The sequence below is a fragment of the Corapipo altera genome, unplaced genomic scaffold (assembly GCF_003945725.1).
Source record: "Corapipo altera isolate COAL_440 unplaced genomic scaffold, ASM394572v1 48b, whole genome shotgun sequence".
NCBI lineage: Eukaryota > Metazoa > Chordata > Aves > Passeriformes > Pipridae > Corapipo > Corapipo altera.
The window spans coordinates 15,691,791-15,705,356 of record NW_020884884.1 but is presented as its reverse complement, the minus strand read 5'-3'; the positions used below and the strand labels follow the sequence as shown (position 1 = coordinate 15,705,356).

The window sequence follows — 13,566 nt, the reverse complement described above, 5'->3', positions numbered from 1 at the left end:
TCAATTATTCTGTGCTAATCAAAACATTTTGTCACAGAAGAAACTGTTTGATAGGATTTATCTTTCATGGTATTTCCCCTTCTCTCTGAAATTGTGTATTAAAATAAAAGCATTCTTGAATGAGAAAGATGTATAGAAACTATTTTTCCACAGAATAAACATTAAAAACAATTAAAATGCATATTGCAATTTGTGAAGATCTCCCTGTTTTTGCCATAAACCATGTTATCTTACACATCAAATAGATCGCAGGAATATGTAGTTGTCCTTATCCAATTTTATTTCCTTTAACAGAAATGCATACTTATTCCAGATACATTCCCTGCATCTAAATTAAGATCCTGAATTAAAAGCCAATGAAAATTGGCTTTTATTCTTTTACAGACTTTGGTGAATTCTGGATCAGTCCAGTGGTGAATGGAAATTCTTTCCCCAGCTGTTACATTTTATTGCAAGCACTGCTGTCCTACACACTCAGACAGAAGTAGTAGGTCTTTAAGTAGTCTATTTTTACGTACAGGTTATGTTACATAAATGATATAAAAGGCTAATGATGGACACACGTTGGACTAGGTTTTCCAAAGACACACTGATGCCACCACACAAGGCAACTCTTCAAAGAGAAAGAGCCAGAATTCACAAACTTGATGGAAGTCCTGACACTAATCCATTAAATGTCACATATATTAATCTAAACCACGTAATTTCATTGGTCTGATCTTTAATATTGTACTTGATGTTACAAATAAATTAAAGCTTTAATATTTAATTTATAAAATTTTCCCATTTCAATGTAAAATGAACAGTAGGTTTAAAGTAAAAAGAGTCTTGTGGAGGCAACAGCTTTCTTTAACTTCAACAAGATTATAATTTTATAAGAGTAGAGAAATGTGTAAACATAAATATTCATGATTTTCTTCTGTACACATCTGTGTAAATTGGTTGATATAAATATAATTTACTATAGAAACATTGTTTGTTTATGCTACACACAGTTCTATGCTGGCATCACCTACTAGTTGATTAATTTTCAAAGAGCGAGATTTATGCATTTTGCATTCTAACCCCCAGTATGTCCATTGCCAGCAGTGGACTTCATGCTCAGAGAATCAGACTCACAGCGTCAGCAATCTAAAATTACACTTCAGAACAAGATTATAAATAATCAAAAATCAGTGTATTATTTTCATATCATAATCACCAAATGCTTAAAGGCCATGATCCATGCCAACCAAAATCAATGACTGTTTTCCCATTGACGTAGCTGAAATTCACTTGCAGTTTCCAGCCCCTGTAGATTCTCATTTTAGTTTTGCAATTTTGTTACAGCATTAAGAGTTAAAAAGTACGTGGTATCAGAGCTTCAGAGTGAGAAGTAAAGCCTCTAAGTCTTTCTGGGCCTCTTTATCCTGAAAGAAACAGACAATCATGCATCAACTTAGATAGGATAAATCCCTTCATTCGCCTAATACTTGCCTATCCACATTTCTTTACTCACAACAGACATAACACAAAACTGCAACAGCCACAAAATATAAAGACTGCATAGTAAGTTAATTTATCAGTGAATACAAAAATAAAGTGAAAACAAGAGCCAGGTGGCAGCCCTCCCTTTACAGCTCTGTTAAAGCACTTAAAATGTTAGCCCACAAACAGCCTTCTCAGCAGACCAGTAAGCTTTTCAGCTTGGGATGTAACTTTTACTGGTGTACTTTGCATAAAGTATTGCCTTCCCTTATACCTGACGTAATCTGGCAACCCAACTGTGTGTAGTTTTTTCTAAACATATTTCTGTGATGTTTGCGAATAATTTATTATGAAACTAAGAAGAAAACATTGGGAAATGTAATTAATGACATAGGTTAGACTGTGGTTTCAGTGCATACAGCCATACCTACCTGTAACAGCCACCATGGACTGACTACACTCTCAATATCTTCCAGTGTTGGTGGGCTCTGCCTATGCTACTGGGTTCTGGGTAGAGTGGAGCCAACGGGGGAGCAACAGGGAAGTGATCTGCTGTGCTCAGAGCCAACACTATATGCACCTCCTGAGGCAGAAGGGAAAGGCTTCTTTTAGGCCAAGGTGTTAAGTGCACAGTTTGCATGGGGCTTTAAACCAAACCCAGGCCACAGAGGTAACTAGTGACATATGTTTTAGCTATTCCATGTATGTTTGGAAAGGGGTACATGCATATAAGTATGTAACCACAGCACAAAAACTCCATTATTCTACCTATTTTTAAATGTCTCTGGATATATAATCCACTCGCTTTAGTCACCACTGCAAAACTTTTAGCTTGCAAACTGCACCTTGGTTTAAAACCACATTTCTCAAAAGTCACCACCTCATACCTGAAAGCTAGTAAGAGTCCAAACACCCAACACATGCACCCATGGGTACTTAACAGTGCAAGTGAAAAGTACCTGCACACCACAGATTTTATGCAAGTATTTCCAATCACAGGGACCAGTAGCGATAATGCCACAGGCAATTCTGAAAGAAAATACTGTAGACAGTCAATGAAGTAATCACTGAATTTCAGGATCACTTCATTATCCAATCAACCAAAGAGCTGGAACAAAATACAGGACATTTTAAAATATATTTTATGGGTGAAGAAATTCCTGCTTCTCTTTATTTTGGTTAGTTGTCTAAAATGTCATGGAAGAACAGAGAAGAATATTGAGATGATAGAAACCATATGCCAGACATGTCAAACTACATTATATTATTGGTCTGGATTAAGGCATTAATACATTAGCTGGACACTTCTCTTGGAGTCACTGCCTTACTCCCACTGGCAACAATAGGCTAAACTATCTGCCTAATCATTTATCAGAGGCCTTAAAAGGCACACACTGCAAAGCCAGCAAGCTCTTGCCAAAATAACTCTAACAGAAGGAAATGTCATGCTGAATTCCGCACCCCTTAAACTCCACGTCACTACTGGCTGCCTGGAGCACCAACCCATTGCTTTCAATAAAAATCGGAAAACTCTAAATTTGTATCAATATCTTGCTTAATTCAGGGAAAATAAACTCTTTTCTGTACGGACTGTGGTCGACTTGTGAAAATGATTCTAAACTCCATTAAACAAAAAAGTAGAAAGACAGATATTGTCCCACGGTATTAAGAAATGGAAAAGTTTAATTTTATCTGGTTCTACTCTTTTGACTCTTTTCTAAGCTGAAAATTGTAAAGATACAGGTTTTCTCATACCTGAATGATGTTTAGCATTTCATGGGATTCTTTACTCACTTTGCAGGATACAGCATTTAAAAAATATATCTTCAAACAACTTTGTATAATTGTCTCTCTGCTTAGAAGCAAAGGATTGTATTGGGTAATGAGCTTTGAAAGTTGTAAAGGTCTCAAAAGTATTGGGCAATCTTCCCTGAATCTTCCTCTGGGCTTAGGAAAAAGAATGGAACAAACCCATGACTGTTCTAAGAACTGTCTGGAGAAGAAACTGCAAACGTGCAAAGCGTTCTACCTCTGGTTTGCCAGTTCTAAACAAGACTACATCAGTAAAAGCAGGAATTATTATTATTGTTGCAAACTACTTAACTGGCTGAATTAATTGAGCCAGCAGCTTCCAGTCAATAAGAACTCATATGGCAAAAGCATTGAAAAAAATCAGTAATGGTATTAAAAATAAGGCTGAGAATGGTCAGTGAAGGGAACTATGATGTCACCTTTGAATAGAGTCCTTCCAGACCAAGAGGTGTGTCACACTAAAAGGAGAGAGAAGCTAGGATTCTGTTCAGTGCACCAGTTTCCAGGTTTAAGGGTGAAAACTTCATTAATGCCCAAAGCTTGACTGTTAATGGAAAGACAAAGCCATAAATCCTCTATTTGGCCAGCTCTCTTCCTTGTTGATTTCTGGGTCTGTGGCTTTCTGTAAATGAACAGTAAGGTTGGCTTTTTTTTTTTTTTAATTATTTTTAAGACAGGCAGGCTCTGATCTCCCTTTAGAATGTGGCAGGCAGAGGAAGAGGTGCAAGTCGTAGGAGGAATGCAATATATTTGCGTCAGTCGCATTTGTTCACCCTGAGGCTTAGTTCAGCACTGACTGAATACGCCATTTTCAACCTTGACTTTCTACTGTCAAGGCTTGCATTTATTAAACACTTATATCATTTTCAGAGTTGAATAGGAGTTCAAAATGTTCTGCAAACTGCTACACAAAAGGTATTCAAATTACAGGGTCAGAGACTGTATTTTTCCTTCTTCCTATTTAGTTGCTTTTCTTTTATGTTTCATCATTCACAGGAGATATGCACATGAAAAAACAGACCTGGGAGGCCAGGGACTGAACAGGGGAAGAGAGGGAGTTGAAAACAAGTGCAAGAAGGAAGACAGAGCTGGTGGGAAAAAGAGAATGTTAGCTTAACTGGAAGTAGTCCACATTTTGACAGTTCATTTCTGCTGAAAAAAAATTTACCGATAAATACATATACACACAGACTTACACATATAAATGTGCATGTAAAAATTAAATGGCAATTAAAGCAAAGACAGAAAGATAATGATTTTACATCTCTGACAATTATTTCCTTATGCACTAAACACACTCAACCCAGGCACTGCACATGTGTACACTTGTTGACAAAGTCCCAACTGTCAACAGAGAACGATACACCCCCATGACCATAACCAAAATGGTTACACCAGCCAACAAAAACATAATTCTGTGCAACCACTGCCAAATCCCAAGCTGACATGCATCCTGTAGGGTTTCATTGAAGTCAGCGGGGCAGATTGGTATATTAAACGAGCTGAGCTGCAAGGGTGGTCCAAAGCTGTACTCTGATATGCAGTAACAGCAATGAGGTGCTGAGAGACACTCCTGCTTTCGGGTACAGCTGTATCATTCCCTTGCAGCTCCAGGAGAAATCCTGGACTGTAACAGAAGAGACTCCCACACATGCACAAGGATTGTCAATTAGAGAGCAAAAGCTCTTGTGGACAATATAAATCACACAGAGCTAAACGTTATCCCTTCTCAGGTTCATGATCAACTCTCACAGATGATGTGACTGTAGTGGGCACTAAAAATTGCATAATACCATTTTTTCCCCTTAGATATTTTGATACACAATGCAATCACCCACTTGCCAGTTTCTATATGACTGCTGTATGTCACAGGTTAGGGCATTTTATGTTCTTTCACATTTTTAGTATCTGCCTCTGGGGATTAACTGTGACTTCTCAAGGCCTTTAGGATTAAGGCAAGCACATCTTTAAAATATGTAGCTGATAATAATTACACATTTTCGGAAATTACTTCAAGTAGAGGGAAAAAATACCCTTTAACACCCAGAAGTCTGTGAATAAACAGTTTAGCTAGTCCAAGGACTGCTGTTGAAAAATTAGAAAACAGCAGAATACAATCTAGAATAATAAACAGCCATGTAAAATTTTTATCCACTAGTTCTTTTCTAATTTAAAAGACTAAGTTTCACCTATAATCTGGCTTTCTTTAACTACTGTACACAATGTGGAGCTTTTGGTGTTCAAGACATTCCCCTCCTTCTCTTTCTGTCTGGCTGCTGCCCCTACCATGATGGGACCTACAACTTTTCTTTCTGCACAGTTATTGCTGAAAGAGCTTGAACACAACCATGCCCCTTCAGAAAGGTACAGCCCCTTCAGAAAGATGCCTGTCGAGGCTTTCCTTCACCCTGCATATTGAGTCCAAGACCATATATTTCAAGATCCTAGAGACATAACCTGGCCCAGCTACACTACAAAAATTAAAAATAGGTTTTTGCAATCTGCAGTGCACCACCACCTCTGTGAACATTTCTCCCACTCTGCTCCTGCATCATGCCCCTGCCCCACATGCCAGCAGAGGAGATAACACTCCGCACCTTGAGGAATCATCAGCTGATCAGTCTTGCTGGACCAAGAGCTATGCTAAACCTGTGTTACCTTTTATAGGATGTTGAAATGAATGTTTTGTGATAGACAGTTTAATCACAGATATGATAAGCTTGGTATTTAAAAGGATAGACTTTATCCTTATGTATGAAACTATGACACCACAAAAAATATCTTCATCACTTTTTGGAATTGTTTTTGGAGGGAGAGAAAGAATAACCAGACAGTGCAAACAAACCTTTTGGCAAAGCTTCAAAAACATGTAGATAGAAAATTGGTCTAATCACTAAGGTAGAGAAATATAGACTGTATTATTTGAAGTGCAAATACAGGCAGTTTCAAATTCTTTTAGCAACTCTTTATCAAATGTCTCATTTTCCCCCAGCATTTTACAGATTAAAATCTGATCTCTTTCTAATGAGATTTTAAAAAGTGCATTCCCTGAGCTTGAAGCACCCACATGGAGAGCATACAAAACCACTAATCAAGGAATATTTTTTAAGTATATTCAAAAGATATTTTATTTTTGGTTGGTGATAGCTGTCAGAAAATTCTTGTTCAACTCCACAAAGAGTATTAGAAGGAAAACAACAGCTAAGAATTTAAAATGAACACAAATCTGACACTTCCATTATTTTGCAATTGAAACACCATCGACTTTTGCTGGCCATTTGGAAAACGAATGTACATAAAATCTAAAGCAACAAGTATGCTCTGAAAAGAATGGTTTTTTGTATTAAGAAGATGATGTTGAGAAAAGAAAACGTTCTGTTTGATGAGCAAACAAAAACATTTTTATAAGGTTAAACCATATTATTCACATAGTTTCAATCGGTAGTTTTTTCACAAAAAAGTCATAATTTGTACCCTTCACTTTAAAAGCAAAAGAAAATTACTTTTTTCTCCTCAAAAACTTCTTAGAAGGACAGCTTACCACAGTAGCTTCAAATGATATCTGTTGGAAATATCACAGCAAGGACTGCTACATATGGTGGCTAGAGTAGTATTTCTTGAAAAATCTTGAAAATCCAGATATACAAATGGTCTGTTGTAATAGGAACAGCTAATGGGTGCTGAAGTTTATACTCTGACCTCCCTTCCATCCCCCTGTAACTCCTACTCTTTTCCTTACCTACAATATTAAAAATGAAATTAATAACCAGAGAGATTATGGTGATGTAAAAAAAAGTGTAAGAAAATCGTATGGGCGTGATTTCTCCTCAGCAGCTGCAATCCTGTGTAAACATTCAGCCATTGTTCCTGCCTATTATTACATTTACCTCCTCTTTCACATGAGTTTCAGATGTCACTGAGGCCGAAGGCAGAGTCTTTAACAAGTCTCTGCTTCCTGCCATTCTACACCTGTAAGAAGTGAATGCCGTAATGACCAATTTCTGTAACATCTAAATCTCTCTCACTTGTTAATTTCAAGTCTGAATTGCCATAATTTGTACTTGCTGGGAAGGACTGAGTGTTTTAAATCACCAATAATTTTGTAAAAGACAGTCTAAACTTCAGGGAAGTTTTTATCTGCATTTTAAGTACGACTCTCAGCAACTCTCCATACAAATAGATTTCCTTTGCATTTTTCCTGCTTTGCTGTCTTCGTCTCTTCCAAGACTACACTTTTTGTAAGGTAACTGCTGCTTTATAGATTCATTTTCAAAAAAGTGTCATAGAGACCAGAACCCTGAGATTTTAACCCCTTTCTCTGCTAAGCTGTTAATTCCTTTGTGGTGAGCTTATTGGTCCTACAAGCACAGAGTTCACTCTCATACCCATGCTCGTCACCAGATACAAGAAAAAATTTCTTGATTATTATACTTCATAATCCTACATTGAGACTTGAATTTTCTTCAAGTTCCAGCCTTGAAAGTACCCAACAATCTTTGTTATAAACAAGAAATTAGTGTCTTATTCCCCTTACAAGCAAAGCACCATGTGTTTAACCACGCACACACACATGCACACGTGCTTTGCCTTCCTATATGCAAGACAGACACTCGTGTTTTTAAAATTAAATTTCATTTTTGTCTTCAAATTTAAAAAAAGTAATCTTGTTCCATCTCAGTAGTCTATCACATCTGGTTTCAACAGCCCTTCATGTAGTCACACTCACCAAGGCTTTGAGCACACTACAAAGTAACGTGTCTCAGTAAGGGTAACACAACATCCACTAGAAGAACAGAACAGCTGTGAGGCACTTCACAATAATTCACAGCAGTCCTGAACATTAGGATCTCTTTTACTGAAGGGGTAAATATTTCCCAGGACCCTGAGGTTATCCACCTGGGTAGCAACCAGAGAAAAACTGGACAATTTAATGTCCCATGCACCTCCAGCAGTGAAGCACCATTTCACTATTTATGGCCAAGGAAGAACTGTATGATTCATTGGAAGTTTTTGTTTAGAGAGGATAGAAAAAGGTCTCTTAAGTTGCACTGTAACACCAGTTTTGTTTTTTCAGATGTAATTTTCACCAAAACTCATATATTTCCTTTTAAAATAAAAATAATGCATAGACTGTTAGGTTAAAAATGTGCCAAACTATTTTTAAAACCTGTCCTAATTTTAAAAATCATCCTGTAACTCTTAACTTACAGGACTTACAGGAGTCGTTCAGTCAGAACTTGCTTCTTCTTTTACAATTTCTGTACTAACCTTTTTAAGACTCATAAAAGGGTTGAAACTGGCCATCTGATTTTTTTTTCTTTAGCAAGAATTAGCTATGTTTGGAAGCCCCTTTACCCCTTGAACTAAAACATATTCTGTAAGTAGTAGGACAGATGCACAGAAGGGATATTTGGATGTGATACAACATTCAAGTAAAAAATAATATCACTTAACTCAAAATGTTACACAAAATGAATCCTAAGGAAAGGGTCAAAGAAGTGTCCTGAGTTACAGCAGCTGAGAATTTGACCTGAGGATTAAAATGAGCTATGGGCTACTTTACTGGTGCCAAGCACCTCTGGTTCCCCGAAGTCACTGGAAACTGTGGATGCTCAGAAGCAATATAAAGTAAACCACTGTCTATGATTATTTTTCTGCAGGATGATTTGTATCATGAAATACTATACATTTCCTCAATGTGGCACCTTTCCAGCAGCTTTGTCTCTCAGTCTGCTCCTGATTTTATGCCTTTATACAAATACATGTTTCTCAATAGGAGCCAACATTTAAAAACAATAAAGGAATTTCCCTGCTTGAAGAAAGAGAGAAAACTCACATGATTACACATGGGAATGATGGGTTTCACATGACTCTGACAACATACCATGCTGCTGACAATCTTGAGATCCTGTGCTGTGGCAAACTGAAAGAAATCCTCTGACTGCTGTTGACCTGTGGTTTTTGTTTCAGACCACGAACCTCATCTTCTACAAGGCTGTAGTCAATTCAGGCACTTTATCAGCATCCATTTATTGCTGTCTCCCTAATGCCTCCTTAGTCTTATTACAATCTCTTCCCTCCCTTAAACTAATCTGACTAAATGTTATTTCTACGTACAGCTCCAAGCCCTAAACCACTTCATTTCCAACATGTTTTTCCAAAAATCACTAACAGTCCTTCTCTAACACAATAACCAAAACAACATGTAATACTTGAATTCAGATGGGATCTGAGGTAACAGCATCAGCAGACTTTGTGTTCCAGATCTTCATATCACAGTAATTCCTTTCAGTGTGCACTTGGTTTTACCCTGTGCTGACTGCTTGGTTGGTTTTTTTAAATCAAATTACTTACTATTGTCCTAATGCCATATTTTTCTGGACTCTTTTTTCTAAACCTCACTCAAAACACATCACAAGTAAACAAGATAAAGGAGACAAATCTGTGATATCTATAGAATTAGTCAAAACAGAAGAGGTCAAATCATCTTGTCTTCTTCAGACTGACAAAAGATTTTTGGGGCCCAGTTGACACTCTTTCTTCTGTTCACAAACCCATATTATTCTTACTCTCATTACCATCATTGCTTGCCAGAATACATACACCTACCCCTCAGACTGCTCCTGAATTCCTGCTCTCACCTCAGGGTTACCCCTCCTTCTCAGGTCTGCTAACACTTCAGAAATGTGATGGGGTATTAAACAGGCAATTTATAGCAGTCTTTCCTATGTTCCATAATAGGCAAGCTGAAGGTATATTTTAACAGTAAGTAAATAATAAAGCAGAGTTAAAATATTGCTTATGTCATATCTGTACCAATACATATTTAAAGAAACACTGAACGTAAGCAATGATTACTTAATTTATGATTGGTACATACTATAACCTGGGCCAAAAAATAAGGCCACCCAGGAGCAGCGGCTGGTGAGGCATGCAGTGGTCTTTCTTCCCAGCAGGAACACTTGACATAAACATGTTAGTGCTCCACACACAGCATTTATTGTCAATCAAGTTACAGAGCTATTTAATGGTCTTTAACTTCAAAGAATTTAATGGGATAGGGCCAATTCCTCTCTGAGATCACCTCTCTCTCTGTACCACATCTGCTGTGCTCAAAGGGGGTCCCTTAGGCTGACAAAGCTCAGGTTTGAACTTGTCACACTCTAGGATGGTAAGATGTTTCCAATCATAGGTTAGTCATTATGGAACTTGCTTCAGAGATCAGACAGAGTGAACCTTCTTGCCATGACTTGGTTTATATTTGAGAAATTAAATAACTTAAAATCTCTCAAATATTGGTAGAAATATTGTGTTCACATACATAAAAACACTCTGAAGGGCCTAAAGAGGAATCTAATAATCTCTTAGAACAACCTATGTTCCAGCAGATGTAACTGGAAGAACTGTGCCTCTTAACTGCACAGTGGCTGAAGACAAAGGTTACCTTGAATAACTCATCTTCCTCTGCTGCAGTCAACATACTGCCCTTGACAAGAATCACAAACCGCGGCTTTCAGGAGCAGAGATAGAGACTGTGGGGCAAAAATCCAGAATTCTTTCAACTCAGAAAAATGTAGGTCTGGGGCAAAATTTCAGCACAGCTATAGAGTGACACATGCAACTCCTTGTGCTTAAGATGGTCTAATGAAGTGGGTTGAATTACAAAGAGTGCAATTCAGTTTCTGATACAGACAAGTCCCTGACAGTTCCCTAAACAAAGATTTTTTTAAAGCTGTTGATACAGACAACTGTAATGAGACAACCTAGAGTGGAGGAAAAAGGAAGGTTCTGTATTCAGAGGAAAAACTGAAACATTATGTTATTACCGACAGTGCAGTAATGGATGCCAAAGACAAGAGAGCAGTCACAAGGGAATAAGTTATCACTCTCAATACCCACCTCATTAGTAACTGAGAGAACTGACAGCGCAGAATCACAGTACTTCAGTGCATTGTTTTTCTGGCCAAGATCTTTATAGCACTGAGAAGAAAAAACATTTTGTTTCCAATCAGACCACTGTAGGAATACCAGAGTCTACAAATCATTATTTTTAAAAGAACTTGGTTACCTTTGCCAAATACACATAATTGCATTTGGAATATCCTGGATGCATTTCTTCTGCCTAGATAATAAAAAACAGGAAAGAAAATAGACTTAAAACTTGTGTGATGGGATTTATGTGGTCTGCATAACATTTTTAGTAATGCACTACACTTCCTCAAACATCAGACAGAATCATCCCTACTGTGTGTAATGCAATCTGTTTAGCAATTCAAAAAAAAAAATCAAGAAAACAAGAAAACCCTAAACTCAAACCCTAGACCAGGCACAATAGATGCTGACATTGAACACATAAAAATGTTCTGTACTCCTTGCTTTCCTCTCTCCCAAGTGCTCTGTAAAGACATCAGGTCATTCTGTACAAGATCTATCAGACACATGCACTTTTTTGAATGACACTGCTCTCTCTAGATTATTAATAATTATTTCCTTGTCAAAGAAATTAGAAAGCAACCAACCATTCACACTTTGCATAACAAGTAACAAACTGGGTTAATCAACTTTACAATTATTTCTCTTCCACAGACCCGTATCATCTAGTTCTGGGTACACATTTCTTTTCACACTACCACCTTCTGAAAAGTTCAGGTTGTTAAAAAAGTTCAAGAATGTCTTCCTTTTAAAACACACCAAGGACATAGAAGCTTGCAAGATGAGTAAAAGCCTTGCCAACTATCTACTAGCCAAGAAGCAGTTTTAATCAACAAACAGCTTCTGGAGAGAAAAGTTACATCAGTGAAATTTATAGTAGCTGTAATCCTTGGACCAAAGCAATGCTGCTTTCACCACAACCGTGTAGAATCAAGCAATTGAAAAAGAAACCCAAACAGTTGTCTTTTAGACAGTAATTTAATTTTTGTTGCAGAAGATGACTTAAAACCACAGTCACTCTGCAGCCCACCACAAAATGCCCTGAAGCTAAAGTAAATGTTTCAAATTATTCCTACCACTTTTGGAATGTGACCTTAAAGATAAAATCTCTTAAACTGGGAAGATGGCAATGTATTGTACCGTCCAAAATTCAGAAGACCATTCCTTCTTTGAATAGACTAAGAACAGAGAAAACAAGCACTGCTGAAAGTGACCAAAATATGCCTGTCCAATCCTTTGAGAAACTTTCTGAAAGTCATTGTAAGGATGGAAGTTTATGCTTTGAATTCAGTCAAGTGAAAAACTTGTACGCTTTTCAGCTCCAGAAGTAGAACTGATTCCTATAGAAGACATTGAAAGATAGATTTATTTTATTCATGTGGTGTTTTCTTATAACTGTGTGTTCAAGTAGAATGCCCAGGAACACGGATGTGTATGACACAGCCTTCTTTTCTAATTCACTACAAAGGTAATTTCATCTCCACAAGTAAGAAACACTTCTACTGAAATTCAACAAAAAAAAGCTTCAGATCAGAAAAAGAAAAGCTTCACAATGTTTAAGTTTCCCTTGCCCATGTTAACCCTCCTACAGAAATGGGCAAATCATCAATTATCACTATGATTAATTTGTTTGAAGGGAATATAAAACTAATCTATATCCATCTCACATTATATTCAGTAACTATTAACCATGTCAAGTAATTGAAGAATCCTCAAAACAAAAGAAAGAAAAGAAAGGTGCTAGCCAGTCATCTCCAAACTAATTTTAAAACAGAAAAGAAAAAATATTTTATTAGAGAGCTCAGTGGTGTTTAGAAGAGCCCTGGATCTATAGCTACTGAACACAGTCTGTTCAACAGACTTCTTGACAAGAGTCACAAACAGCAGCTGGTAAACAGCCACATAGGAAAACCGTTGGCTAGGACGTACCTTAAGGAAATTCTGCAGTGCTTCTTCTACTGTTGAAGTTGGTGGAGTCCCAAAGAGAGCAGTGGCTACCTTCTTTTCAATCCAAGACAACTGAGCTACCTATAATAAAAAATTAAATTAAAAAGTCAGATGTCTTCAGTTTTACAGTAAATACTGTCTTGAGTACTGTACTACTTACATGACATATTTTGCAAAAGAACCTGTAAAGGAATGCTTTATACTGCCAACTTGCCAGCTACAAGCAGTCTTTTGGATTTTGGATTCTGTTAACAGGAAAATATGCACATATGACAAAATACTAGGATCCTTGATACAAGATTATTCCCATATAAAAAGCTTAAACTACATTTTAGGTTTCATAAGACCTTGCCTGTTTTTAAAACTGAAGGCTAGGAATAGTGCTTGAAACTTGTTAAGGTTTTCAAG

The 13,566-nt window shown here is 37.1% G+C and overlaps 1 protein-coding gene across 4 annotated transcripts in view; it reads right to left on the bottom strand.

Moving 5' to 3' along the window:
- Window positions 1-257: 257 nt before the first annotated feature.
- The window catches only part of RMDN2 (regulator of microtubule dynamics 2), a 45,256-nt gene continuing 31,947 nt past the window's right edge, over window positions 258-13,566 (bottom strand). For 3 of the 4 annotated variants that reach the window (XM_027641533.1, XM_027641532.1, XM_027641531.1), the window contains exons 8-12: window positions 13,141-13,239; window positions 11,348-11,401; window positions 11,179-11,259; window positions 10,724-10,811; window positions 258-1,409 (exon numbers count right to left, since the gene is read on the bottom strand). In XM_027641533.1, coding sequence (XP_027497334.1) covers window positions 10,734-10,811; window positions 11,179-11,259; window positions 11,348-11,401; window positions 13,141-13,239 — 312 coding nt within the window. In that variant the 3' untranslated portion in view covers window positions 258-1,409; window positions 10,724-10,733. The remainder of the gene's footprint in view (window positions 1,410-10,723; window positions 10,812-11,178; window positions 11,260-11,347; window positions 11,402-13,140; window positions 13,240-13,566) is intronic. The other variant, XM_027641534.1, reaches the window with a different exon arrangement.